The sequence below is a fragment of the Mustelus asterias genome, chromosome 18 (genome assembly GCF_964213995.1).
Source record: "Mustelus asterias chromosome 18, sMusAst1.hap1.1, whole genome shotgun sequence".
Classification (NCBI taxonomy): domain Eukaryota; kingdom Metazoa; phylum Chordata; class Chondrichthyes; order Carcharhiniformes; family Triakidae; genus Mustelus; species Mustelus asterias.
In genome coordinates this window covers 5,301,116-5,327,965 of record NC_135818.1, presented here as the reverse complement: position 1 = coordinate 5,327,965, position 26,850 = coordinate 5,301,116, and the positions used below count along the sequence as shown (strand labels likewise).

General features: G+C 45.7%; 1 protein-coding gene across 3 annotated transcripts in view; it reads left to right on the top strand.

The window, feature by feature from the left end:
• LOC144506920 (formin-like) overlaps positions 1–26,850 on the top strand; it is a 285,230-nt gene that overhangs the window by 7,131 nt on the left and 251,249 nt on the right. For 2 of the 3 annotated variants that reach the window (XM_078233301.1, XM_078233299.1), the window contains exon 2: positions 12,158–12,324. In XM_078233301.1, the coding sequence (XP_078089427.1) occupies positions 12,158–12,324 (167 nt within the window). Of the gene's footprint in view, positions 1–12,157; positions 12,325–23,244; positions 25,148–26,850 lie in introns of those variants that run through there. The other variant, XM_078233302.1, reaches the window with a different exon arrangement.

Sequence of the window (26,850 nt, the reverse complement as noted above, 5' to 3'; positions counted from 1 at the left end):
TAGAGAAGGAAAGCAGAAGGTGCAGAATGTAGTTAATACATTGTTAGCACAGTAATACATCAACTGTAACATTAGAATGTTACAGTCATCACTTGGGTGTAGAGAAAGATCAGCTGAACATAATGTAGGTCCATTCAAAAGTCTGATGGCAGCAGGGGAGAAGCTATTCTTGAGTCAGTTGGTACGTGATCTCAGACTTCTGTATCTTTTTCCCGACGGAAGAAGGTGGAAGAGAGAATGTCCGAAGTGCGTGGGGTCCTTGATTATGCTGGCTGCTTTTCAGAGGCAGCAGGAAGTGTAGACAGAGTCAATGGATGGGAAGCTGGTTTGCGTGATGGACTGGGCTATGTTCACAACCCTTTGTAGTTTAAATGCCCAAAGTAATGATGCAGCTAAGCTGATCCTGTCTCATGTTACAAATACAAGGTTAAGTTTTGGTACTGTGCTTTTAATTTAGGATTAAATGGAGGAATGAAGGGAATTTTTAAAATTAGGCATTACCCATTTAAAATGGAGATGAGACAAGCGCTGAAAACCTCTGACTTTGTCTGTGGTGGGACTATCCGGTGTCGCTGCAGTGAACGGCGCTTTGGCTGAGCGCCAAATTTTCCATTCTCACAGGACACGTACGGACGAGATCGGAGAATCCCACCCAAAATGTTCTCACATACACAATTGTGAGTCTTTGGAACTACCAGAGCATTTGCATATTTTTAAGGCAGAGGTGGATAGATTCTTGGCGAGCAAGGGTTACTGGCAGTAGGCAGAGTACAGATTTGAGGTTATTATCAGAACAGCCATGATCTTGTCAAATGGCAGAGCATGTTCAAGGGGCTGAATGGTCCACTCCTGCTACGTTTGTTTGTTCGTATAACCTGTGACTGGTTCTGAATTCTGCTAATAGCAAGCTTCGGTGTTAAATTTAAAGGGGTTTTTCTGGGAAGAGGGTGCAAGGTGTCCAGACCTGTAAACAATGACCGAAACAACTGTGCTGACAATGGATAGACTGTTAGTTTGTCTCAGGAAGGTGTTAGGAAAGTCAAGTTTTGTAAATGCTTATACATTAAACTGTCCATATAATTTCCGGAGTATAATAAAATCAGGAGCTTAAAGGATAGCTAATTAGCATTTCTACCTGGATACAAGGCCCATATGATTCATGTTGCCCTGGAGATGGGCTTTTGAGAGGAGGAGAGTTCATAGGAGGCCACCATAGGATTGAGCTACAGGGTATTTCCTAAAAGATGTCACTGAAACTCATGGTCAGTCTGCAAGAATCTGAAAGAGAGCAGAGGGAGAGAGTGCAACAGCAAGTATCTATGATGCAATAATACAATGTGGAGTTCTTACTTGCATTGAAGCGACTGGGTTTGGGAGGATTTGGAGGAGACCGGAAGATTTGCCTAGCTTCAGCTAGACAAAAGACTCTCCAACTTATCTCTTACTGCAAAAGTCAGTTCTGAGAGTTGGAGTTACCTGGCTGAGAAAGAAAAAGAAAGGGAGCAAATTCTTAGGGGTCAAGAATCACTTTGGAATGTTTTAAGGAGAATGTGATGTCCACTTAAAGCATAACCGTAAAGTAAAGTGTAAACATTGGAAGAGGGGGGGGGGGTTTCATTAGTTTTAAATGTTAAATGGAAGCCTTTTCTGTAGATTAGCATTTAGGCTTCCTGCTGAAACAATCTTAGAATCATAGAATTGTACAGTGCAGAAGAGGCCCTTTGGTCCATCGAGTCTGCACTAAACAATAAGAAGTCTCACAACACCAGGTTAAAGTCCAACAGGTTTATTTGGAATCACGAGCTTTCCACTCACCTGAAGAAGGAGCAGTGCTCCGAAAGCTCGTGATTCCAAATAAATCTGTTGGACTTTAACCTGGTGCTGTGAGACTTCTTACTGTGCCTACCCCAGTCCAACGCCGGCATCTCCACATCATGGGCGCTAAACAATGTTTAGTCAGTGTTTCTTTTAGTTTGTGTGTTACAGTAAAAGTCTTGAAATTTGTAATCTTGTTGTACAGATGTTCACTGGTAATTCAAATTTATTTTCAAAAGTTATTAGTCTCGACATGAATCATAAAACTAGGGTGACTAGGAACTGGAAGAGATTGGCCTGGATCTTCTGGCCCTGCTGAAAATTGATCGACTTTTGGCTGGTGCCCTGCATCTCCTGTGGCGGGGCTGGAAAATCCTGGCTACTGAATAAGGAAACAGAAGCAGGGAAGAATAGAGGACTTTTAACAACTGAAGCAATAATCCAAAGGAATAGTATAGGGTTGAGGACAAAACGGTGTGACAATATTGGAGCAAATGGATCACCATTCAGAAATAATTGATATTGTGAAAAATTGCCCAACACCTGAGAGAAACTGAAAGTGATTTGCAATCAGATAGTCAGAGCTGGCAGAGAGGGCTGTCCGTGGTTAGACCTCAAGCTCACATTGAAATGAAATATATTGATCACTTATTTAAAGAGTTCAATTTATGTGATTGCTTGTGGTGAGCACTGCAACCTCACAGCGCCAGGGACCCGGGTTCGATTCCCGGCTTGGATCACTGTCTGTGTGGAGTTTGCACGCTCTCCCCGTGTCTGCGGGGTTTCCTCCGGGTGCTCCGGTTTCCTCCCACAGTCTGAAAGACGTGCTGGTTAGGGTGCATTGGCCATGCTAAATTCTCCCTCAATGTACCCGAACAGGTGCCGGAGTGTGGCGACTAGGAGATTTTCACAGTAACTTCATTGTAGTGTTAATGGAAGCCTACTTGTGACACTGATAAATAAACTTTAATCATATTGCAGATTGCGAGGATCACACCGAAAGATCTTTTTTTTTCCCAGTCGACAGATCATAGAATCATAGAATCATAGAAACCCTACAGTGCAGAAGGAGGCCATTCGGCCCATCGAGTCTGCACCGACCACAATCCCACCCAGGCCCTACCCCCACATATTTTACCCACTAATCCCTCTAACCTACGCATCCCAGGACTCTAAGGGGCAATTTTTTTTTTTAACCTGGCCAATCAACCTAACCCGCAAATCTTTGGACTGTGGGAGGAAACCGGAGCACCCGGAGGAAACCCACGCAGACACGAGGAGAATGTGCAAACTCCACACAGACAGTGACCCGAGCCGGGAATCGAACCCGGGACCCTGGAGCTGTGAAGCAGCAGTGCTAACCACTGTGCTACCGTGCCGCCCGATGTGTGGGTTAGATGGATTAACCATGCTAAATTGCCCAATAGTGTCCCAAGATGTGTCAGTTCAGGGTAAATACGTGGGATTACGGGGATAGGGCCTGGGTAAGATGCTCTTTCGGAGGGTTGGTACAGATTTGATGGACCGAATGGCCTCCTTTTCGTATTGTAGGGATTCTATGATGAGGAATTGTTCATTGTTAGTATGAACTGGTGATGCGCGATTAAATCACTCGGGAGGCTGGATTGTACCCGGGAAATAAAGGCTTTTATTAGTAACAAGAATGGAGCATACTATACACAATACAATCCCAGACTAAAAGGTCACCCGGCAGTGCAGTGACCTTTATACTCCTACAGGTAGGCGGAGCCAACCGGAGTGTACCACAGAACAATACCAACAGGTAGAACACCCCAACCCTAACCCCAACAGTGACAACAGTAACATATGTACAAGTACCCATAGTGCTAACCATCTATGGTTCACCACAACTGGCAGGTTACATTAAAACATCTATAAATCTGGCAAAAGGATATACGAGTGATGGATGAAATATCTTGTTTAGATTTTTCTGCCTGTTATCTGACAATGTCTGGTACTTCTGCTGAAATTTGTTGTGATGTCTTCAATAATTTAAATATTTTGATGATTGCATTCACTGCTCATTGGAGGACAGCAATTTAAAATGGCCCCTTGAATCAAAGGCAGTTGATACTTTTTTCTTATTCTCTTTACATTTTTATTTCTACATACCAATCATCAAGCTTAATGACAATTGGGGTGGCACAGTGCTGAGCACTGCAGCCTCACAGCGCCAGGGACTCGGGTTCAATTCCTGGCTTGGGTCACTGTCTGTGCGGAGTTTGCACATTCTCCCGTGTCTGCATGGGTTTCCTCCAGGTGCTCCGGTTTCCCCCCACAGTTCGAAAGACCTGCTGGCTAGGTCCATTGGCCATGCTGAATTCTCCCTCAGTGTACCCGAACAGTCACCGGACTGTGGCAACTAGAGATTTTCACAGTAACTTCATTGCAGTGTTAAAGGAAGCCTACTTGTGACAATAATAATTAAACTTTGATCATATTGCAGATTGCAAGGGTCACACCAAAAAATAATTTTTTTCCAAATTTAAAATGAGAATTCAAAAATTAGAGTGAATATTTTGGTGCAGAGAAGCTAAAATCAGAAATGGGAACAGGTTGAGTCCATGTTACATCCAAGTGCAGCGCCACTAATAATGGGTCTTAGCGACAGAAAATGCTCGAAATACTCAGCAGGCCAGGCAGCATCTTGATCGAGAGAATTAAAATCAACGTTTCAGGTCAATGATCTTTTGTCTATAGAAATTCGATACATAACAGGACGTGTAGATATAGGGAAAGCGTGGAGAGAAGTTCCAATCAAGTTCAGCATGAGCTCAAGGAAACTTTACGAACATACAGTTAGGAGCAGGAGTAGGCCAATCGGCCCTTCGAGCCTGCTCCGCCATTCAATCAGATCATGGCTGATCTGACTGTAACCTCAATCCCACATTCCTGACAACCCCCGATAACCTTTCACCCCCTTGGTAATCAAATATCTATCTATATATGCCTTAACAGTATTCAATGACTCTGCTTCCTTTTAAAGAGGAGAGTTCGAAATACTCACCAGCCTCTGAGTGAAAAAGTCTCTTCTCGTCTGTCTTAATAGACGACGTCTTATTTTTAAACAGTGGCGCCCTCATTCAAGATTCTCCCAAGAGGAAACATCCTCGCCGGATCCACCCTGTCAAGACTCCTCAGGTTTTTACATGTTTCAATCAAGTTGCCTCTTACTCTTCTAAACTCCAGCGAATACAAGCCTAACCTCTCCAACCTTTCCTCGTGAGATAACCCTCCCGTTCCAGGGATTGGTTTGGTAAACCGTCTCTGAACTGCTCCCAATGCAATCAAATCCTTCATTAAGTATGGAGCCCAATGCTGCACATGTTACTCCAGATGTGGTCTCACCAAGACCTGTGCAACTGAAGCATAATCTCGCTACTTTTGTAAACACCTGTCCTTGCAATAAACATTGACATTTTATTAACTTTCCTAGTTACTTGCTGCACGTGAATGCTAACTTTTTGTGATTCATGCACTAGAGCACCCAGATCCCTCTGCAATTTAGAGTTCTGTAATCTCTCACCAAGTAGATATCATACTTTTTTGTTCTTTCTTCCAAAATACGCTATTTCACATTTGCCCACATTATACTCCATTCGTCAGATTTTTGCCCACTCACTTAACCTATCTATGTCCCTTTGTGGCCCCCTTATATCTTTTTCATGACTTACTTTGCACCTATCTTTGTACCATCAGCAAATTTAGCAACCATGGCCAGAATTCTCCAATGTGGCACACCACTTGTTACATCTGGCCAACCAAGAAAATGACCCATTTATGCCTACTCTCTGCTTCCTGTTCACGCGCCAATCTCCTATCCATGCCAATATGTTACCCCCTACACCATGAGTTATTGATAGTCTGTATTTGAAAGCTTTCTATTTCTCAAAATTCTTTGGTTCAAATATTAATTCTATTGCCTTTAACCTTATTGATGAAGTTCTGTGGCTCATTTAATGGAGTCTCCCCATCCCCTCTGGGTTCCAGTCCCATCCCAGGACTTGACAGCCAAGGAAATTGTGTCCGTAACACAGTTAGACGGATAGATTGTCATCCTGCAAATCCTTCCAACACACGGCAACGGCAGGCAGCAAGAGTAGGAGAGATTCTTGATCAGCTATGTGATGGAAAGAAGGATGGAACCTCGACTACAACTCCATACGAGAACATGCATGTAAAAGTGTATGTTTCCACAACAATGCTGATATCCTGAGTGAACGGTAACTGTAACAGACCACCCACCACATCTTATCACAACTCTATCATAGAATCCTATTCGGCCCATTGGGTCTGCATAAACAACTATCCCACCCAAACCCTATCGCTGTTACCCCACGTATTTACCCTGCTAATCCCCCTGATGCTAAGTGTCAATTTAGCCTGGCCGATCAGTCTAACCTGCACATCTTTGGACTGTGAGAGGAAACCGGAGCACCCAGAGGAAACCCACGCAGACATGGGGAGAACGTGCAGACTCCACATCGTCATATGAGGCCAGAATTGAATCCGGATCCCTGATGCTGTGAGGGGACAGTGTTAACCACTGTGCCACCACGCCGCTCATCTAATCACAATGCTGATTGATTGTCCTTGCCAGTGAGAGTTCCACTGGTGAACTCACTTTATTTGCAGTCCTGAATGGTGTCAAAAGCAATCATCACAAAATTTGCCACAGGGAAATCAGTGGCCTCGTTTTAATGGTCATTACATTATAAAGCGATCAGGAGTTGCTTTATTTATATAGATATTCACAGAGCGATGTCTCACGGCTCACATACATTGAACTCTACAAAAACCAACATGGAGCACTGTTTTAGCAGCAGCATGAGCATTGATCTGTGCTATTTCAGTAAAACCATCCATTAAATCTGCTCAGAACAAATACCAATGCAAGTCCTGATTTGTGGAAGATAAGAGGACAACAAAAAAGCAAAGTGTTAGATAACATTGCAGATCATTCAATATTTAGATAAAGACCCTCAGAGATTACGTTGCTTACGAGTTACCAAATGATCCCCCCAAACTCGGCAATGATTTTTAGCTGTCTGCATCATAGAATCATAGAATCCCTACAGTGCAGAAGGAGGCCATTCGGCCCATCGAGTCTGCACCGACCACAATCCCACCCAGGTCCTATTCCCGTAACCCCACATATTTACCCTGCTAATCCCCCTGACACTAGGGTCAATTTAGCATGGCCAATCAACCTAACCCACACATCATTATTTGCTAAAAATTAAATTTCTTTCATGTTATTTGTTTTTAATTATATTAGACTTGAACGTGACACAAGTGAATATCCCAGTATGGGATGGTGTTCTTCCAGATGGCACAATTTTGACTTTGCGGGTACAATTTTGTCTTTTAAAAAGCATTTAGACAGCTGCATGGGTAGGATGGGTTTAGAGGGATATGGGCCAAATGCGGGCAATTGGGACTAGCTTAGTGGTAAAAACTGGGCAGCGCGGACAGGTTGGGCCGAAGGGCCTGTTTCCATGCTGTGAACCTCTGTGACTCTCTGGCTGGAATTTTACTGCCTCGCCCACCATGGGATGTGGAGCGGGCGAGGGGTGAACCATGGAAAGGTCTGTTGACCTCGGGCAGGATTTTAGGGTTTCAGGCTGAGCCCAATTCCACCCTATGACTCTGTGAGTATCTGCTGTCAATGTTATTTTACATAATCTCCCCGTAGAGGTCAGCATTTGTTTTATTTTACTCATCTTTAGTGTTGAGTACATCCAGATTATATTGATCACACCTCTAAATCTATATATACACATACATATGCATAAAAAATCAGTCATTGGGTGAAATCTTCCAGCTCTTCACGCCAGCATGATCTTCTGGTCCTGCTGACAGCGCACCCTCGCTGCGGGATTCCCGGCAGCCTGGGGTGGAATCAATGGGAATTCCCATTGACAGCAGCCGGACCAGAAGATCCAACCACAGGCCAATGGCATGTCGCCTCCGCCACTGAGAGAAACGATGCAGGAGGCCAGGGAATCCCAGCGATTATATCATAAAGAGGATATTCGGCCCATTCAGCCCCTGCTGGTAATTGGTCTCCTTTCCCTCTCTATCCGTGTAGCCCTGCAAGTTACTTTCCCTCAGATGCCCACCCAATTTCCATTTGAAACCACTCATCGGGCCTGAACTTCTTCAGAGTGACAATCAGAGAGATGGATTCCCACTCCGCTCCGAGTTTTTTACCTTCATTTCTTTTCCGACCCGACATTCTGGCTCAGGCCAAGCAAGATGGTTCCCAGCACGGGACAATTGCCCAGGGGCAGCTTTGCACTTCTGGGCAATTAGCTTGCAAACCTTACCTGTATACTTCCAGGGGGAGAGTGTGGGTTCCCTGCGCATCTTTGGAGTACACCTCCCACTGCCAATACATTAACCTGGATCTCAGAGGTTACAACCTATCATCTCTGCTTCCACCATCTTCTTAGGCAGCGAATTCTGGGTTGTTACTAATCTATGTTGTAAAACAGAAAGTCCTTCTTCATATCCCTGCCCCCACCTCGCTTGACCAAATCCGTATATCTGTGTCCCTTGGTCCTTGTACTATCAGCCAATGGCAACAGCTTTACTTTGTCTACCTCGCGTAAACCAGCTATAATCTTGTACACCTTAATCAATTCTTGTGTTGCTCCCCGCTCGTTGGGGCGGCACGCTGGCACAGTGGTTATCACTGTTGCCTCACAGTGCCAGGGACCCGGGTTCAATTCCCGGATTGGGTCACTGTCTGTGTGGAGTTTGCACATTCTCCCCACGTCTGGGTGGGTTTTCTCTGGGTGCTCCTGTTTCCTCCCACAGTCCGAAAGACATGCTGGTTAGGTTGATTGGCCATGCTAAATTGACCCTAGTTTTTGGGGTGTGCAGGGTAAATATGTAGGGTTACAGGGATAGGCTGGAATTGCTGTCGGTGCAGGCTTGATGGGCCGAATGGCCTCCTTCTGTACTGTAGGGATTCTATGATTCTCCTTCCCTCCAAGAAGAACAACTCCTCTCAGAAACCATTCTTGTAAACCTCCTCTGCACCCTCTCAAGAACCCTCACATTCCTCATATCATATCTACATGTATAGGGGAGGCAGTAGCCTAATGGTATTGTCACTGGACAGAAATCTAGGGTAATGCTCTGGCGACCTGGGTTCAAATCCCACCGAGGCAGATGGTGAAATTTGAATTCAATAAAAATCTAGAATTAAAAGTCTAACCACTGTCGCAAAAACACACCTGGTTCACTCATGTCCTTCAGGGAAGGAAATCTGCCATCCTTGGCTGGTCTGGCCTACATGTGACTCCAGACCCGCAGCAATGTGGTTTACTGCTCTTATTGCCCTCTTAAGGGCAATCAGGAATGGACAATGGCCCAGCCAGTGATGCCCACATCCCATGAGCAAACTGAAAAAAAGTCAGAATTCGAAATAGATGTTCCAAATCTCTGATGCTGGTGTATAGAGATTGCAAAATGCCCACCATGAAACTTCACTCGGTAATCTGGAGAATAGAAACAGATGCACAAAGACTTTTCAATGGGATGCCAAACAAATCCTGATGATGTATACTTTATGGAACAACGTGATCCTGTGTTGCTACAGCATGAAAGCAGCACCCGCAGAAGACAACAGTTAATGCCTGAAAAACAGAAACATATCTCTATCTTGTGGAACTCTGCGTAACTGGCTACATGACGGAATTGGCTCAGCAACTCTTGCTTCTAGATCAAAATTTTTTTCAGGGATTCAACTCCCACTCCAGAGATTTGGGTACAAAATTTAAGTTGACATTCCCAGTGCAATACTGAGGGAATCCCTCAACCCGTCCAACCTTATTGCTGCTAATGATCTCCAAGGTTCTCCATTGCTTGGGGATCGGAGGCTGTTTTCTGGCTGCTTGGTTATTGGCGAACTCTCTCCTGTCTGTCACAATATCTGGATGTTCTGCAAACTGTGGAAAACATGTGTTGTGGACTAGCCGAGTGGTTATAATATTGGAATTGCATTTCTAAATTCAAATTCCATCATGGCAAGTCATGAAACTGAATTTAATAAATCTGATAAATTAACTAGCGCCTGGAAATTCCCGTAAAAACTGTTGGATTCTCATTTAAAAACCTATCTGGTTCACTGATGTGCTTCAGGGAAGAAAGCCCACTGTCCCCCCCACTCGCGCCTACAATTGTCTCCAATCGTGCAATATGGCTGACATTCATTTGTCCCCAGGGCAACAAAGGATGGGTAATAAGTGCTTGCCAATTAATTTTTTGTTCTTTCATGGGATGTAAGGGTAGCAGGCAAGGCCAGCATTTATTGCCCATCGGTAATTGCCCCTGAGAAGGTGGTAGTGAGTCGCTGCCTTGAACCGCTGCAGTCCATGTGGTGTAGATAGACCCTCAATGCTATTAGGGAGGGAGTTCCAAGATTTTGACCCAGCGACAGTAAAGGAACGGTGAGATATTTCCAAGTCAGGATGATGCGTGGCTTGGAGAGGAACTTGCAGGTGGTGGTATTCTCGATGGTAGTGGTCATGGGTTTGCAAGGTATAGTTGAAGGAGCCTTGGTGAATTGCTGTAGTGCATCTTGTAGATAGTACACACTGCTGCTATTGAGCATTTGTGATGGCGGGATTGAGGAAGACGTGTCAATCAAGCAGGCTGCTTTATCCTGGATGGTGTCGAGCTTCTTGAGTGTTGGAGCTGCATCCATCCAGGCAAGTAGAAAGTATTCCACCACACTCCTGACTTGTGCCTTGTAGATGGTGGACAGGCTTTTTGATTTGATTTGACTTGATTTGATTTATTATTGTCACATGTATTAGTATACAGTGAAAAGTATTGTTTCTTGCATGCCGTTCATAGAGAAGCATACCGTTCATAGAGAAGGAAAGGAGAGAGTGCAGAATGTAGCGTTACAGTCATAGAACAAAAGAACAAAGAACAAAGAAAATTACAGCACAGGAACAGGCCCTTCGGCCCTCCAAGCCTGCACCGACCATACTGCCCGACTTAACTAAAACCCCCTACCCTTTCGGGGACCATATCCCTCTATTCTTATCCTATTCATGTATTTCTCAAGACACCCCTTAAAAGTCACTACTGTATCCGCTTCCACTACCTCCCCCAGCAACGAGTCCCAGGCACCCACTAACCTCTGTAGTGGGTAGCTAGTGTGTAGAGAAAGACAAACTTAGTACGAGGTAGTTCCATTCAAAAATCTGATGCCAGCAGGGAAGAAGCTGTTCTTGAGTCGGTTGGTAAGCGTCCTCAGACTTTTGTACCTTTTTCCTGATGGAAGAAGGTGGAAGAGAGAATGTCCGGGGTGCGTGGGGTCCTTAATTATGCTGGCTGTTTTTCCGAGGCAGCTGGAAGTGTAGACAGAATCAATGGATGGGAGGCTGGTGTGCATGATTTGCTTTGGTTTTGCTTTGTGTGGTTTGCTTTGACAAAGGATCATCTGGACTCAAAACGTCAGCTCTTTTCTCTCCTTACAGATGCTGCCAGACCTGCTGAGATTTTCCAGCATTTTCTCTTTTGGTTTCAGATTCCAGCATCCACAGTAATTTGCTTTTTTCCAGTCGTTTGCATGATGGATTGGGCTACATTCACAATCCTTTGTACTTTCTTGCCGTCTTGGTCAGAGCAAGAGGTATAGTAAAGAAACAATGTCCGGGATGCCTTGGGGTAATGGTAACTACATAGCAATAGCAAAGTAAAGTCTCAGGTTTAGAGTCATAGAGGTTTACAGCATGGAAACAGGCCCTTTGGCCCAACTTGTCCATGCCGCCCTTTTTTTTTAAACCCCTAAGCTAGTCCCAATTGCCCGGACTGGGCCCATATCCCTCTATACCCATCTTACCCATGTATCTGTCTAAATGCTTTTTAAAAGACAAAATTGTACCCACCTCCACTACTATCTCTGGCAGCTTGTTCCAGACACTCACCACCCTCTGTGTGAAACAATTGCCCCTCTGAACCCTTTTGTATCTCCCCTTTCACCTTAAACCTATGCCCTCTAGTTTTAGACTCCCCTACCTTTGGGAAAAGATATTGACTATCGAGCTGATCTATGCTCCTCATTATTTTATAGACCTCTATAAAATCACCCCTAAGTCTCCTACACTCCAGGGAAAAAAGTGCCAGTCTATCCAGCCTCTCCTTATAACTCAAACCATCAAGTCCCGGTAGCATCCTAGTAAATCTCTTCTGCATTCTTTCTAGTTTAATAATATCCTTTCTATAATAGGATGACCAGAACTGTACACAGTTTATAATGTCTTTCATTTGAAGACTTATTTTACAAACTCCTTTTCAGAGCAGGCTTCTCTGATGCAGCTATATACTGACCTGGTAGAAAATGGATCATCTGTTGAAAGAAGTTCAGCGATCATAAGGCCGCTATCTTTGGACCTCAAGCTCATTACTGTGGCTGAAGAAGAAATTGATGCAAATACTCACAGATTTGATTACACGGAGCTTTATGTAAGTCATGAATTATAATTATTGAGAATTATCTTTCAAGATGAATTTCTGAGGGTGACGTCTTAAGGATGTTTTTATAAATGATATAATCAAGGTTATAGTTGAAACCTTTGAAAATACTTTGGCATTTCTTAGGGGTCATAGTTTTAGCCCCTTAGGTTTATAACAAAGATTGCTGAAGTTAGATAAAAGGTCATTGTATTTAAAGAGAAATTGTTGGAAAATCTCAGCAGGTCTGGCAGCATCTGTGAGGAGAGAAAAGAGCTGACGTTTCGAGTCAGCAAAGCATTGACAAAGGGTCATCTGAACTCGAAACATCAGCTCTTTTCTCTCCTTACAGATGCTGCCAGACCCGCTGAGATTTTCCAGCATTTTCTCTTCTGGTTTCAGATTCCAGCATCCGCAGTAATTTGCTTATTTAATTACTTGACCCACAAACATGGAATACAATCCTTAAAAGAAATTTGGATCATTTACACAAAAAATACATATTTACTTTGAATCATATATTTATTAATCATGTATTTAATGATATTCATTCATTTTCTATTGATACAAAATCTTGTTTTGATGCAAAATGGTTTTGGACGATCATACATGTTTGATCACCATGTTTGCAATATTGTAAGATGCCCGAATGTAGTGGATAGGAGTTCCACACCACCAGATAAGGTTGAAACCTTCATTTAATGTGACCCTAGTTCGATGGGTGAAATTTTCCCACACCCTCGTGATCACAACCTTGCATGCAGTCAGTGGCTTGTTGAAGATAGGCACAATTTCTACAGAAGCTTTCTGTCTTGTAAGATGGTGTGTGTCCCAGTGGCCAACTCTCTTGCCACAATCCTGCTGCTGTCCATGCCAGTGAGATCTTATGGGTCCCGTTGACAATCCTCGCCTGTTGTGGGTTTCCCGGCAGCAAGGGGTTCATTCAGTGGGAAACCATGTTGACAATGACGGGACCATAAGATCCCACCACAAGCCAGCGGTGCGCCACCCCCTGCCTTGGAGAAACACACCCAAAGAGGGGGAAAAATCCCACCCTGTGTTAAGTATCACCTGGTGTGGCTCGGGAATGCCAGCCTGGCATGCCAGACTTTTTTTTATTCATTTGTGGGACTGGACGTCACTGGCTGGCCAGCATTTATTGCCCATCCCTTTTGCCCTTGAGAAGGTGGTGGCGAGCTGCCTTCTTGAATCGCTGCAGTCCATGTGCTGTGGGTTGACCCACAAGGCCATTAGGGAGGGAGTTCCAGGATTTTGAACCAGCGACTGCAAAGGAACGGCGATATATTTCCAAGTCAGGATGGTGACTGGCTTCGAGGGGATTTTGCAGGTGGTGGTGTTCCCATTTATCTGCTGCCCTTGTCCTTCTAGATGGAAGTGGTCCTGGGGTTGGAAGGTGCTGTCTAAGGATCTTTGGTGAATTTCTGCAATGCATCTTGTAGATAGTACACACTGCTGCTACTGAGCGTCGGTAGTGGAGGGAGTGGATATTTGTGGATATGATGCCAATCAAGCGGCAGCTTTGTCCTGGATGGTGTCAAGCTTCTTGCATGTTGTTGGAGTTGCACCCATCTAGGCAGGTATTCCATCTCACTCCTGACTTGTGCCTTGTAGATGGTGGACAGGCTTTGGGGAGTCAGGAGGTGAGTTACTTGCCACAGTATTCCTAGCCTTTGACCTGCTCTTGGAGCCACTAAGTTTGCTGCATTTGCCGCAGGGAAAGAAGAGAAAGACAGAGGACTGGGAAGATGCACAATTCGCTGGCTTCTGTTTTCTCTGGGCTCTCAGCCTGGCCAGCTGAGCTTTGTTCTTTCTGCTTGTCTGTTCCGATGCCCTTTCAAGCAGTCAGCAATCACAGTTTCTGCGATTGTCTCCCCATTACTGGAGTCAATATCTGCCACCTTCATATCCCACGACGGTTTCCTGCTTGTGCAGGTATAGACACCTAGATGGCCATAGCCCAGTGGTCAATTCACTGTACAGAAGGTTTCTGGGTATATGGCTGTCATGCATGGTCAAGCCAGCGGAGGCTTTGTCGGCTTAGCAATGAGTGTTTGCTGATGGGATTAGCATGTTCCAGGACCACTGAATGAGTGACCTTCTGCTGCCAAGAGATGCCAAGGATATATCTGAGACAGTGAAGGTGGAAACTGTACCTCCTATCCAGCAACTGTTGTCCAGTTCTCCTCACTGTAGATGAGTGCACCGCAGATGCAGGCCTAGCAGACCCACAGTTTGGTGTTCTGCGTCAGGTTGGTGTTATTCCATACTCTCTTACTCAGCTTGGACATAACAGCTGCAGCTTTGAAATGCACACATTAATTTCAGCATCAAATGACAGATTGCTGGTGATTGTGGAGTCTAGATATATGAACCTAGTTTTAACGTTTATTCATTAGTGTCACAAGTAGGTTTACATTGACACTACAATGACATTACTGTGAAAATCCCTTAGTCACCACACTCTGGCACCTGTTTGGGTACACTGAGGGAGAATTTAGCATGGCCAATGCACCTAACCAGCGCGTCTTTCGGACTGTGGGAGGAAACCAGAGGAAACCCATGTAGACACAGGGAGAATGTGCAAACTTCACACAGACCGTGACCCAAGCCGGGAATCGAACCTGTGTCCCTGACGCTGTGAGGCAGCAGCACTAACCACTGTGCCACTGTGCTCAGCCAGGCTGGTGTTGTTCCACACTCTTCTATAGCTCTTGCGAGTGTGTTTGTTGATTTCAGCATCAAGTGACAGATTGTTGGCGATTGTGGAGCCCAGCTATGTGAAGATATCAAAAACCTCCAGTGTCACATTGTCAGTGCAGATAGCTGGCGGTATGGCAACATCCTGGACCAGGGCATTTATCTTCCTAATGCTGATCAAACCAAACTCTTTATAGGCAGGAGAGAGTGTGTCCATTAACCCCGAGGCTGTTCCTGGGTGTGGAATGCTAGTGTGGCATCATCAGCGTAAAGCAACTGCCTGAGGAGGACTTGGCACATTTTTGTCTTGGATCTCAGCCATGCCTCACTGAACTGCTTTCCCATCAGTGCTGCTACGTAAGCAAATACCCTCTGTGCCTCAGCTGCAGACATTGACAGCATCATGGAGATGAACATACCAAAGCATGTCAATGCCGAAACACGTTTGACCCCCCTGCAGATCGTAAAGGATGATAATGGATTGTAAATTTACCCACAAAGTTATTTCCTGCGCATAACGTTCAAGTTTAAGTTTATTTGTTAGCACCACGCATCTTTGGAGTGCGGGAGGAAATTGGAGCCCCTGGAGGAACCCAGACAGAAACGGGGAGAACGTGCAAACTCCACACAGACAGTGACCCGAGGCCAGGAATCGAACCCAGATCCCTGGCGCTGAGAGACAGCAGTGCTAACCACTGTGCTGCCCAAGTAAACAAGTGATGTGTGTGATCTAATAGCCATAGTGTCTGAGGACCTCAGCTGAAAGCTAATTAATATTACGTATGCCCCTATCGACTAAGGGTGCATAAAGAATCACGAGGTAGGCTTGATAACTTGAATACTGGGAGCGCTTTACTGAAGTTGTGCACTCATTCACAGTCAGGTCTAAGACAGCCCAACAGGGTCCCACACTGGGAGGAGCTAATTGCCCAGGAGTCACCTGATCTGTTCTCTTAAAGGGGCAGTCCACACGCCGAACTGCAACATACAATATATCACACCTAATTGTAATTATCTTGTATAATATAACAGTTATGGAAAAGGATAAAGAGCAATCAAGCATCAAAGATTTAACTTGAGGAGGACCAACTTAAATGAGTTGAGAAGGAATCTAGCCCCGATTAGTTTTATTTTTATTATTTGTTCATGAGATGTAGGTGTTCCACATAAGGCCAACATTACCTCACCGAGGGCTTGTTGCCTTTGAACTGCAGCAGGCCCCGTGGTGAAGGCACTCCCACAGTGCGAATACAGAGATAGATCTAAGATTTTGCTCCAATAGCAGGGAGGGAGAGGCAACATAGTTCCAGATCAGGATGGTGTATGAATTGGACCTGCAGGTATTGGTTTCCCATACAGCTGCTGCTCTTGTTCTAAATGGGAGAGGTTGGGAGGTTCTGTCGAAGGAGCCTCGATGAGTGTGTCTTGTGGATTACACTCGCATGTCATGACAAACGAGATTTAATTAAATAATTGGCCACTTGAGGGCATCAGTTGGCCCAAGTGTGGGTGGGCTACCTGACATCTACCTGCCAATGGTAAAATCCAAGTGGGCACATGCCTGCTATCCGGTTTTTACACACCCCCTCCCCCCCACCTGCTCCTGGAGGAATCGTAGAATTATGAACATTGGAAATAGGAGCAGGAGTAGGGGCGGCACAGTGGCACAGTGGTTAGCGCTGCTCCCTCACAGCACCAGGGACACGCGTTCGATTCTCGGCATGGGTCACTGTCTGTGTGGAGTTTGCACGTTCTCCCCATGTCTGCGTAGGTTTCCTCCAGGTGCTCCGGTTTCCTCCCACAATCCAAAAATGTGCGGGTTGGGTTGATTGGCCATGCTAAATTGCTCCTTAGTGTTAGAGGGATGTCAGGGGGATGAGTAGGGTAAATATGTGGGGTTATGGGGATGGGGCCTGGGTGGGATTGTTGTCAGTGCAGGCTTGATGGGCCGAATGGCCTCCTTCTGCACTGTAGAGATTCTATGAGTGGGCTATCAGGATAGACAATTTGCCAACACCATTGTACCTAGTAGGCCATTCAGCCCCTCGAGTTTATTCCTGTCATTCAACCAAATCATGGCTGATCTCCTACCTCCATGCCATTTTTCTGTGCACATACACCTTGATATATTTGCAGGAGTAGGCGTGGCACAGTGGTTAGCACTGCTCCCTCACAGCACTAGGGATGCAAGTTCGATTCCCGGCTTGGGTCACTGCCTGTGCGGAGTCTGCACATTCTCCCCGTGTCTGAGTGGGTTTCCTCCAGGTGCTCTGGTTTCCTCCCACAATCCAAAGATGTACGGGTTAGGTGGATTGGCCGTGTTAATTGCCCCTTAGTGTCAGGGGGACTAGCTAGGGTAAATGCATGGGGTTATGGGGATAGGGTCTGGGTGGGATTGTGGTCGGTGCAGACTCGATGGGCTGAATGGCCTCCTTCTGCACTGTAGGGATTCCATGACTCTAACACTGGGGACACAAAGCTGATGAACATCTAGCTATCAGTAAACTAATGAAAAAGGCACGAACAGAATTATCTCCTCATTTGCGGTTCCATGAACTTTTGGATTGAGCTGAATAATCAGACTCCACATTTGGCATCTGTTGTGATGAATTTCAAGACTTTCCAGTTACACAGCAGTGTTTTACAGTAGTGTTTTACAGCAGTTACACAGCAGTGTTTTACAGCAGTTACACAGCAGTGCTGCATTGCACTTTTTACACAAAGTTACCTTTTGGAAAAGGGTTGAAGAACTCTCGCATCACGGGGACTGTCCCAGAAGGATGGAGATTAAAAACAAGGGGAATTTTCACAGTTATGTGATGGGGTGGCGCGGTGGCACAGTGGTTAGCACTGCTGCCTCACAGGGATCTGAGTTCGATTCCTGGCTTGGGTCACTGTCTGTGTGGAGTTTGCACGTTCTCCCCGTGTCTGCGTGGGTTTCCTCCGGGTGCTCCAGTTTCCTCCCACACTCCAAAGATGGGCGGGTTAGGTGCATTGGCCGTGCTAAATTGCCCCTTAGTGTCAGGGGGACTAGCTAGGATAAATGTCTGGGGATAGGGCCTGGGTGGGATTGTGGTCGGTGCAGACTCGATGGGCCGAATGATCTCCTTCTGCACTGTAGGATTCGATGATAATGAAAGTGAAAAAAGTGGCAATATTTCCTCATGATTTTATGTCTGCAGCTTGTTGTATTTATTGAGTGCTGGTTGTTCAAATTTTTGAAAAAATAAAGCTTCCTTCAGGGCGAGATGTTCTTCCTTTGGTAGGGTGCTGGTATTATTCTTTGTTCAGTGAAATAATGAACTTGTGTCAGTCGCGTTGACATTGCCGAGTGACTCAGATGCCCTGGCAAATAAACACTGTTCCAGAATGCTCAGTGATATCACCACAGTTACTGAGATCATTTCCTGCCTTTTTTTCTCACCACATTTGGAACTTTATTTTGCGGCATGTGGCAACTTTTGTTCTGAGTAAACAGCAAATAAGTTATCTGTTTCAGAATTGAGTACAGGAATCAGTGGGAAACCATGTGTGTGACTTTCCACCCAACTCCACATGTTTCGTGACGACGGAGGTGCTCCGCCAATTGTTGACAGCGAGATCTTCTGGTTTCACCATTGGCTGGTGGTGGGATCTTCTGGTCCCGCCATTGGCTGGTGGTGGGATCTTCTGGCCCCACCATTGGCTGGCAGTGGGATCTTCTGGTCCCGTCATTGGCTGGTGGTGGGATCTTCTGTCCCCACCATTGGCTGGCGGTGGGATCTTTTGGTTTCACCATTGGCTGGTGGTGGGATCTTCTAGTCCTGTCATTGGCTGGTGGTAGGATTTTCTGGTTTCGCCATTGGCTGGTGGTGGGATCTTCTGGTTTCACCATTGGCTGGTGGTGGGATCTTCTGGTTTCACCATTGGCTGGTGGTGGGATCTTCTGGTCTCACCATTGGCTGGTGGTGGGATCTTCTGGTTTCACCATTGGCTGGTGGTGGGATCTTCTGGTCCCGTCATTGGCTGGTGGTGGGATCTTCTGTCCCCACCATTGGCTGGCGGTGGGATCTTTTGGTTTCACCATTGGCTGGTGGTGGGATCTTCTAGTCCTGCCATTGGCTGGTGGTAGGATTTTTTGGTTTCGCCATTGGCTGGTGGTGGGATCTTCTGGTCTCACCATTGGCTGGTGGTGGAATCTTCTGGTCCCATCATTGGCTGGTGGTGGGATCTTCTGGTTCTGTTGTCAAATTGGTTTCCCACTGAATGCCACCCCTCGCCACCGGGAACCCAGACGTTGGTGGGGGGCAGTCAGCGTCGAGTGGGCTTGGGGCACTAGGGAGAGTTGGAGGGTCGGAGGGGATTTGGCAGGTCAGGGGTAGAGTTGGTACAGCAGAGGGAGAGTTAGAAGGCCAGGGGGTGAGTCGGAGGGTGGCGGAGAGTCAGAGGGTCAGAGGAAGAGCCAGAGGTCAGCAGGAGAGTCGGAAGGTCAGGATGCGAGTCGGGGGAAGTCAGGGGGTCGGGTAGAGTTGGAGAATCAGAGGGAGAATCAGAGGGTCAGGGGAAAGCCAGAGGTCAGAGGGAGAGTCAGGAGGGGAGGGGGAGAGTCAGAGGGTCAGGAGGAGTTGCGGCGGAGGGCAGGGGGGAACGGGTCAGGCAGAGTCGGAGCATCAGAGGCAGAGTCGGAGGTTCGAGAGAATGTTGGAGCATCAGGGGGAGATTCGGGGGGTCGAGGGAATATTGGAGAGTCAGAGAGAGAGTCGGGACGTCAGGGTGAGTGTTGGAGGGTCAGAGGGAGATTCGGGGGTTGGGGGGAGAGCTGGAGTGTCAAAGGCAGAGTCGGAGGGTTGAGGGAATGTTGGAGGGACAGAGGGAGATTCAGGGGGGTTGGGGGAGAGTTGAAAAGTCGAGGAGGGAGTCGGGGAATTCTCAGATTGTCAGGGATAGAGATTTTTTTTCTGTCTAACAGTTCCTCGATAGCTATCTAGGTAATCAAGTTGGAACCCTCTAAAGTCTCCGACTCTAAGTCAGATACTTGGAGACTGTTTTGGAAGGTCCTGGGGAGCAGAGGAATTGCCTCTCAGAAGTTGAGTCAGTGCATGGGGACTCCCAAGGGGTCCTGTAGCACATCCTCCAAGGTGTGTCTGAGCTCTGACCATCCAGAGACCCAAAACTGGGCAAACATGTCTTTAATAGAGGTTTTGTTTGTTGGCTGGAAATCAACTTTAAAGTCCAGTTGTATTCTGGTTTAGAACCTGAAGCAAGTACAACTCGAGTGACTTTTTGGAGAGTTTCAATCAACTGATCTGTATCAACTCACTGTTCGTGATAACATTATGCAGAAAATGTTGATGGACTGCAGTGTTGTTTTAAGTCATGTTTCTTTGCACATTCTTACCTTTGCCATGTAACACAAACAGCTATGATAACAGTGGGCCTTTGTTGTAAAATCTTGGAACTACACGTTTTAAATTGCATTTCCTACAATTGCTAATGAGTTTAGAAATACAGGTTTGTTTTAGAAAAAATACCAAAAGCTGAATGAGCGGAGTAGAGTTACAATTCCCATGAGAGAGTAAATTATGAAAATGAAGCCTTTGCACGACACAGATTATGTAACTATTCATCCTGCCTGGTGTGATTGACATGAAAGTGATAAGAAATAATGTGCAGGGATTTTCAACTTGTGTTTATTTTAGTCTTAACTAGGTCATGACTGCATTGAAAAGGAATGCAGATTCCTTTGATAACACCCGAAGTCTTGACTGTAACTGGATCCATCCAATCCAATACTTTATGATTGATGTAAGACTGTCATCAATGATCGCCACTAACTGAAAAATATAATTCATTTTTTAGTACAGCTTTATAAATGCCATGAGTGTTTTTTTTTGTCATTGTTAAGACCATTTTCAAGGGGTTGCATTTTGCTGAAGTTTGTTCTCAAGCTAGTTTGGGAGCATGCTTAGAGTCGGAGAGGTTTACAGCATGGAAACAGGCCTTTTGGCCCAATTTGTCCATGCCGCCCTTCTTTTAACCCCTAAGCTAATCCCAATTGCCCACATTTGGCCCATAACCCTCTATACACATCTTACTCATGTAACTGTCTAAACGCTTTTTAAAAGACAAAATTGTACCGGCCTCTGCTACTACCTCTGGCAGCTTGTTCCAGACACTCACCACCCTCTGTGTGAACAAATTGCCCCTCTGGACCCTTTTGTATCTCTCCTCTTTCACCTTAAACCTATGCCCTCTAGTTTTAGACTCCCCTACCCTTGGGAAAAGATGTTGACTATCTAGCTGATCTATGCCCCTCATTATTTTATAGGCCTCTAAAAGATCACCCCTAAGCTTCCTACGCGCCAGAGAAAAAAGTCCCAGTCTATCCAGCCTCTCCTTATAACTCAAACCATCAAGTCCCTGTAGCATCCTAGCAAATCTTTTCTGCACTCTTTCTAGTTTAATAATATTCTTTCTATAATAGGGTGACCAGAACTGTACACAGTATTCCAAGTGTGGCCTTACCAATGTCTTGTACAACTTCAATAAGATGTCCCAACTCCTGTATTCAATGTTCTGACCAATGAAACCAAGCATGCTGAATGCCTTCTTCACCACTCTGTTCACCTGTGACTCCACTTTCAAGGAGTGTGTGTGTGCATGTTCAATTCTCAACCCTTGTTCCTTTTAATACAATGATGAATACAATATCAGAAGACGTTTACATTTGGACGGCGAGGATCTTCAGTGGATGATTTAAATCTCAGCTCAAAAACCCAAGAAATGCCAGCTAAAGTTTGAACTTGCGGATCAGCTGTGGCACTCAGCACTGTGAGCTTGGCTGTTGCTGTGCCCACAAAATGTGACAACCTTTTTGAATTTAGGCCCCGGAGTCTCTGGATGTCTGAACTGAAGATGTCTGAGTTTGTGCAAACTAAACCCTGGTGGCTGTGGAAAATGTTGTATATGATCAACAGTGGGGGTGAATAGGAGTGTAGGTAATCAAGCTCACACTAAGACTGTTTATCCAGGAGAAGGTTTGAACCAACGGAAAGCATAGTGTCGGGAAACATCGCACAGAATACCATCGGGAAACATTGGAAATTGTACCATTGGGAAACCTCGGAAAGTGTACCATCGGGAAACATGGGAAAGTTTACCATCGGGAAACATTGCCTGAATGAAATTCTTTGTACAAATTTACCTAAATTCTAAATAAAGGAGTTTTTTTTGTTGTTGAAGTTATCTTGTTGTATGATCCAATAACTTAAAAGCTAACAGATGCTGTCTCTCGACCAAAACTCAGAAACTGTTTGCAGAATAAGGAGCTGCCCAGACATCAAACAAGAACCATCCCACTCTTACTCAGCATGGAGAAAGTGACATATTTGTGAAGCTTCTGCCACATGTTTACTTATTCCCTGAGTTTCATTGTTTCATTTATTTTAGGGACAACATTCCCCATTCTTTTCTCATACCCTCTTTGTCATTGAGACCTAACACCCAGTTACCCTTTAACTAAGATTTATTCCAGTTTTACAAGTAAGGCAGTCACTCTGTTTATAGTAGAAACTGCTCGCAGAGTTCTGATTACAAGTAAGTGGTTTCCTTTGGAAGAGGAAAATATAAATTGCTGAACTTAATTCTGCTTTAAGCTGTAATCCATAGCACAGCGATGACATAGCAGACACTTTCAGTTACGCACACTATCTGTGAACTCGCTACTAACACGACTGACATTGGGTGGGGCGTTTGATAAGTACCTGGCTGGAGTGCGGAAGTAACTGGGAGAGTTAGAACAGGGAAATATGAAACCAGTGCTGTGTGGGCTCTCTTGTCTCTCTGTAAAGCCGGAAACTCACATTCCAGCTGGGAGCTGGAGCTGGTCGATTGAGGAGGAGGTTACTTGTACACACTCTCTCTCTCTCTCTCTCTTTCTCCCGAGGACGCTGGAGTTTCAACTGCAGCTCGCTGTGTGAAGAACCACCCTACTTTTCAGGCCTGCTGTTCTACACCTTCAGTACGATCAAAAACATCACGATGGACTGAGATGCTGGAAGAAGCCTGATTAATCTGATCCTGCTGAGATTGCTGGTTTTGGAACGGCTGTGACAAAAGTCAGAAGACTGGGGGAAGCACAGGAGAGAAGTTTTCAAAAGTTTACTCCTGTTTTGCTTTTGGAGCCTTAGCAATCCTTAAACTGGGGTTCAAATACTTTAGAGGTTTACTCAGAAAACTCAGGCCTTATTGTAGTCATTGGACTGAATGTTTCTTCATAGATTTTTCCATTAACTCTGGGAGAAGGGGGCCTTTATTTATATTATAAATCGGGATAACTATATTAAATGTACTCTTTTGGCAGGTGGGAGTCAGATTAACCTAATCCGTGATGATTCTGTTTAATGAAGAACGTGATGTAGGAACCTTTCTTAGCTTTTAGTCTATAGCTCCTGTCACACAGCAGTAATAGTGTGTTTGCAGGTGTTTGTAGAGATTGCTTCCAATGGACATATGTATGTTTTATATTTAGGTTCTGGGAATCTAATAATCTTAAGAGTGGTTGAGGCTGGGGGAGGTTAAAGGTCATTTCAGGGATAGATTTTGGCAATTTATTGTGCAAATTATAGAATTGAGAATCTGTCAGTGGTTGACATAAATTATGACCTAAATTTCCCCCACCGTCTTCAGAGAGAGGGAGGTCGCTATAAATCGTAGCAGGATGACAGACAATGTAAATAATCGCAATGGCGCTGAAATGGGACGGGAAGGGATTTCAGACACACCTGCCGCAGAAGGTTCTTCTTCATTGTTTTCCTCGTTTTCTAAGAAGATGCCATTTCTGGGTCGCCGCGCTGGAATGAAGTCTGCCTCAGAAGCAGCGAAACGGAACAATGGCCCAGGAAATGCATGGTTGACTTTCTTTCGTACTTTCGATCCCGATAAGTCTGATGATGATAGGGGGGTGGATCTTGGGACTGCCCCTGACAAACCTGTTGACGAGGCAAGGGAGGAACCGGAGAACGTTGACGAAGAAGCGGCGCAGGAACGGTCGCTGGAAGACGAATTTCGGACTGAAAATATTGAAAAGGGAACCGAAGAATCCAGTGCCCCAGAGGAAACCCTCACTCCTGCAGACCCATTGGAGAAAGAGCGAGTCGAAGGTCCGGTACATGTCATCCTTGTTCAGACGACAAGTGACACAGAGTCCGAGGGCGAAACTGAGCCAGAAAGCAATCAGCTCAATGACACTGAAGTCTCATTGTCAGTGGGTGAAAGCTCAAAGCACATCCCAGAACAAAATCTGCCCACGCAGAATGAGGTTACGTCAAGTCAGGAATGGGAAAACATTGTTGTATCGGAAGAGACAAAGACACCCTCTGAACTAGGATCACCAAAAGAGAACTTAATCTCACAGATGGAACCCAATCAAGGCCAAACAGACATCCCTAATAATGGAAGCAGTGAGACTGAAGAAGATTCCTTGGAAAAGCCAAATAACGTCCCCACATTACCCATGTCCACTTCCAATTTTCCCAACAAAGAGATTGCCCCATCACAGGCAGAGAGGACATTTCTAATGCCCCCTTTCTTCAGTGGATTGCGGCTATTGAAGAAAGGTGCTGTGGGTGAGGAGAGGGAGACTGTGGCTGAGATCAAACAGAGGGATACGGATTTGGCAATGTTAAAATTGACTAAACCGGGTCAGAAATCAACGGCGAAGCTCTTGGCAGAATCGACATCGAAGGGGAAGGATGATCAAAAGCCAGCAGAACTGAAGAAGAATGCAGGGATCTTAAATCAGCTCAGTCAGCTGATCTTTGACTCCCCTAGAATCGAGGATGAGGTGAGTGCCCCTGATAAGTGTCCACAATCGGAACCCACCCATGAGCCACCGGTGCCAGAGCAATCGCCAACAGACGCACCCATAGCTGCTCCCTCTGAGACCGCTTTGGAGAGCTTCAAATCGCTGTTTATGGCAAAACCTGTCAAAAAGGACGTAAGTGATTCCGAAGAACTGGAAAAATTAAAAAGGAAAAAGAAGCAAGAGAAGGAGTCGCTCAAAGCGATTTTTGAAAGGCCGTTTGTAAAGCAGCCCCCTGACCAGAAACAGCGGACAGGACCTACAGAAACAAAATCCGTATGTTGAAAACATTTTTTAATGCCAAAGTTTAATATTAGTAAATATTTGAAACTGGGTGACAGTTACAGATTTAATTTGAATTTAGTCCTGAAAGACTTGCATTTTGCACCTTTCAGAATGTTCCGGATCACTTCACGGCCAAGGAAGTACTTTCAAAGTGCTGTCGCTGTTCTAACGTGGGAAATGCAGCAGCCAAAGTGTGCGCAGCAAGATCCCACAAACAGCAATGTGATAATGACCCAATTCTCATAGAATCATACAGTGCAGAAGAGGCCCTTTGGCCGCCCAAATCTGACCTCCCGCCTAATTACCAGCACTTGGCCCGTAGCCTTGAATGTTATGAAGTGCCAAGTGTTGGTGATCTGTTTCTATGATGTTGGTGAGGGATAACTAAGAGACAGGATACCTCAGAGAAGCCCCCACTTCTCCATCGTAGTTCCATGTACTAAGCCTGAGGGCAGGCTGGGTCTCAACTTTAGCGTCTCATTGGAAAGACGGCACCTCTGACAGTGCAGCACTCCCTCAGCGGGGTGTGAGCTTCAGTTAGATTTTTGTGCTCAGATCTCGAGAGCAACACTGACACTCAGACGAGAGTGTAACCCACTCTTGTACATGCTCAAGAAAAACATGCAGATCATAATGAACAATTTATTAGTTAATTGTTATAATCCAGAGACAATTCTGTAAAAATTTCAAAGCTCCCATGAATAGTTTTTGATGCAGATAAATATCATTTGCTGCTACATCTACTCCTTCATCCAGGGACATACACTTCCTGCATACTTACCCACCAGAAACATGGGGGCAGAGTTTTCCCATGGTGAGGCTTCCAATCCTGCCACGGAGAATTTGATGGGGGATACATTCCTGCCAAACACAGCAGTCCCAGAGCCAATGGTAGGAGGTGAAACCACTGGCCCGGATTAGCCGGCAGCTCTGTCATCCCAGGAGTGCTGACTCGCGCTGACACTACAAGCAGTCTTCAGAGTCAATGTGTTGGAGCCCGCAGGAGCAGCTAAATCCGCGGTCTCGCGTTGCTGAGGGGAGCCTGGGAAGGTGGGGGGAGATGGTGGGGGGGGGGGGGGGGGGGGGTCATAATTTGCAGGGCAGCCAGAGAAGGAGCCCCGCTCCGGGGTCACAGACCTTGATGGAATGGGACATTTTATCTCGATAGGTGGCCAGTAAATGTAATGGCCCCTCCTGCTCAAGGTCCAAAAAAACTTTGAGAAATATAGAAACTAGAAGCAGGAGTAGGCCATTCGGCCCTTCAAGCCTGCTCTGCCACTCATTTTGACCATGGCTGATCATCAAATTCAATATCCTGATCCCTCCTTTCCACCCCCCCCCCCCCCCCACCCCCCCCCCCCTCCGCCCCCATATCCCTTGATCCCTTCAGCCCCAGGAGCTATATCTAATTTTTTCTTGAAATCGCACGTTTTGGTCTGAGCTACTTTCTGTGGTAGTGAATTCCACACATTCACACCCTCCTCACCTCAGTCCTAAAAGGTTTACCCCTTATCCTCTCAAACTATGACCCCTAGTTCTGGACTCCCCCACCATTGGGATAGGCATCCTACCCGTGCCTGATCCCCATCACACTGCGCTCAGAATTGAGGCTTGGGCATTTGGTCATTTAATTGGGGCAAGAGTGGACTTGCCATTCTCGGCCGTTCCTGCTGCCAGTAGGATTGTGAGTAGGT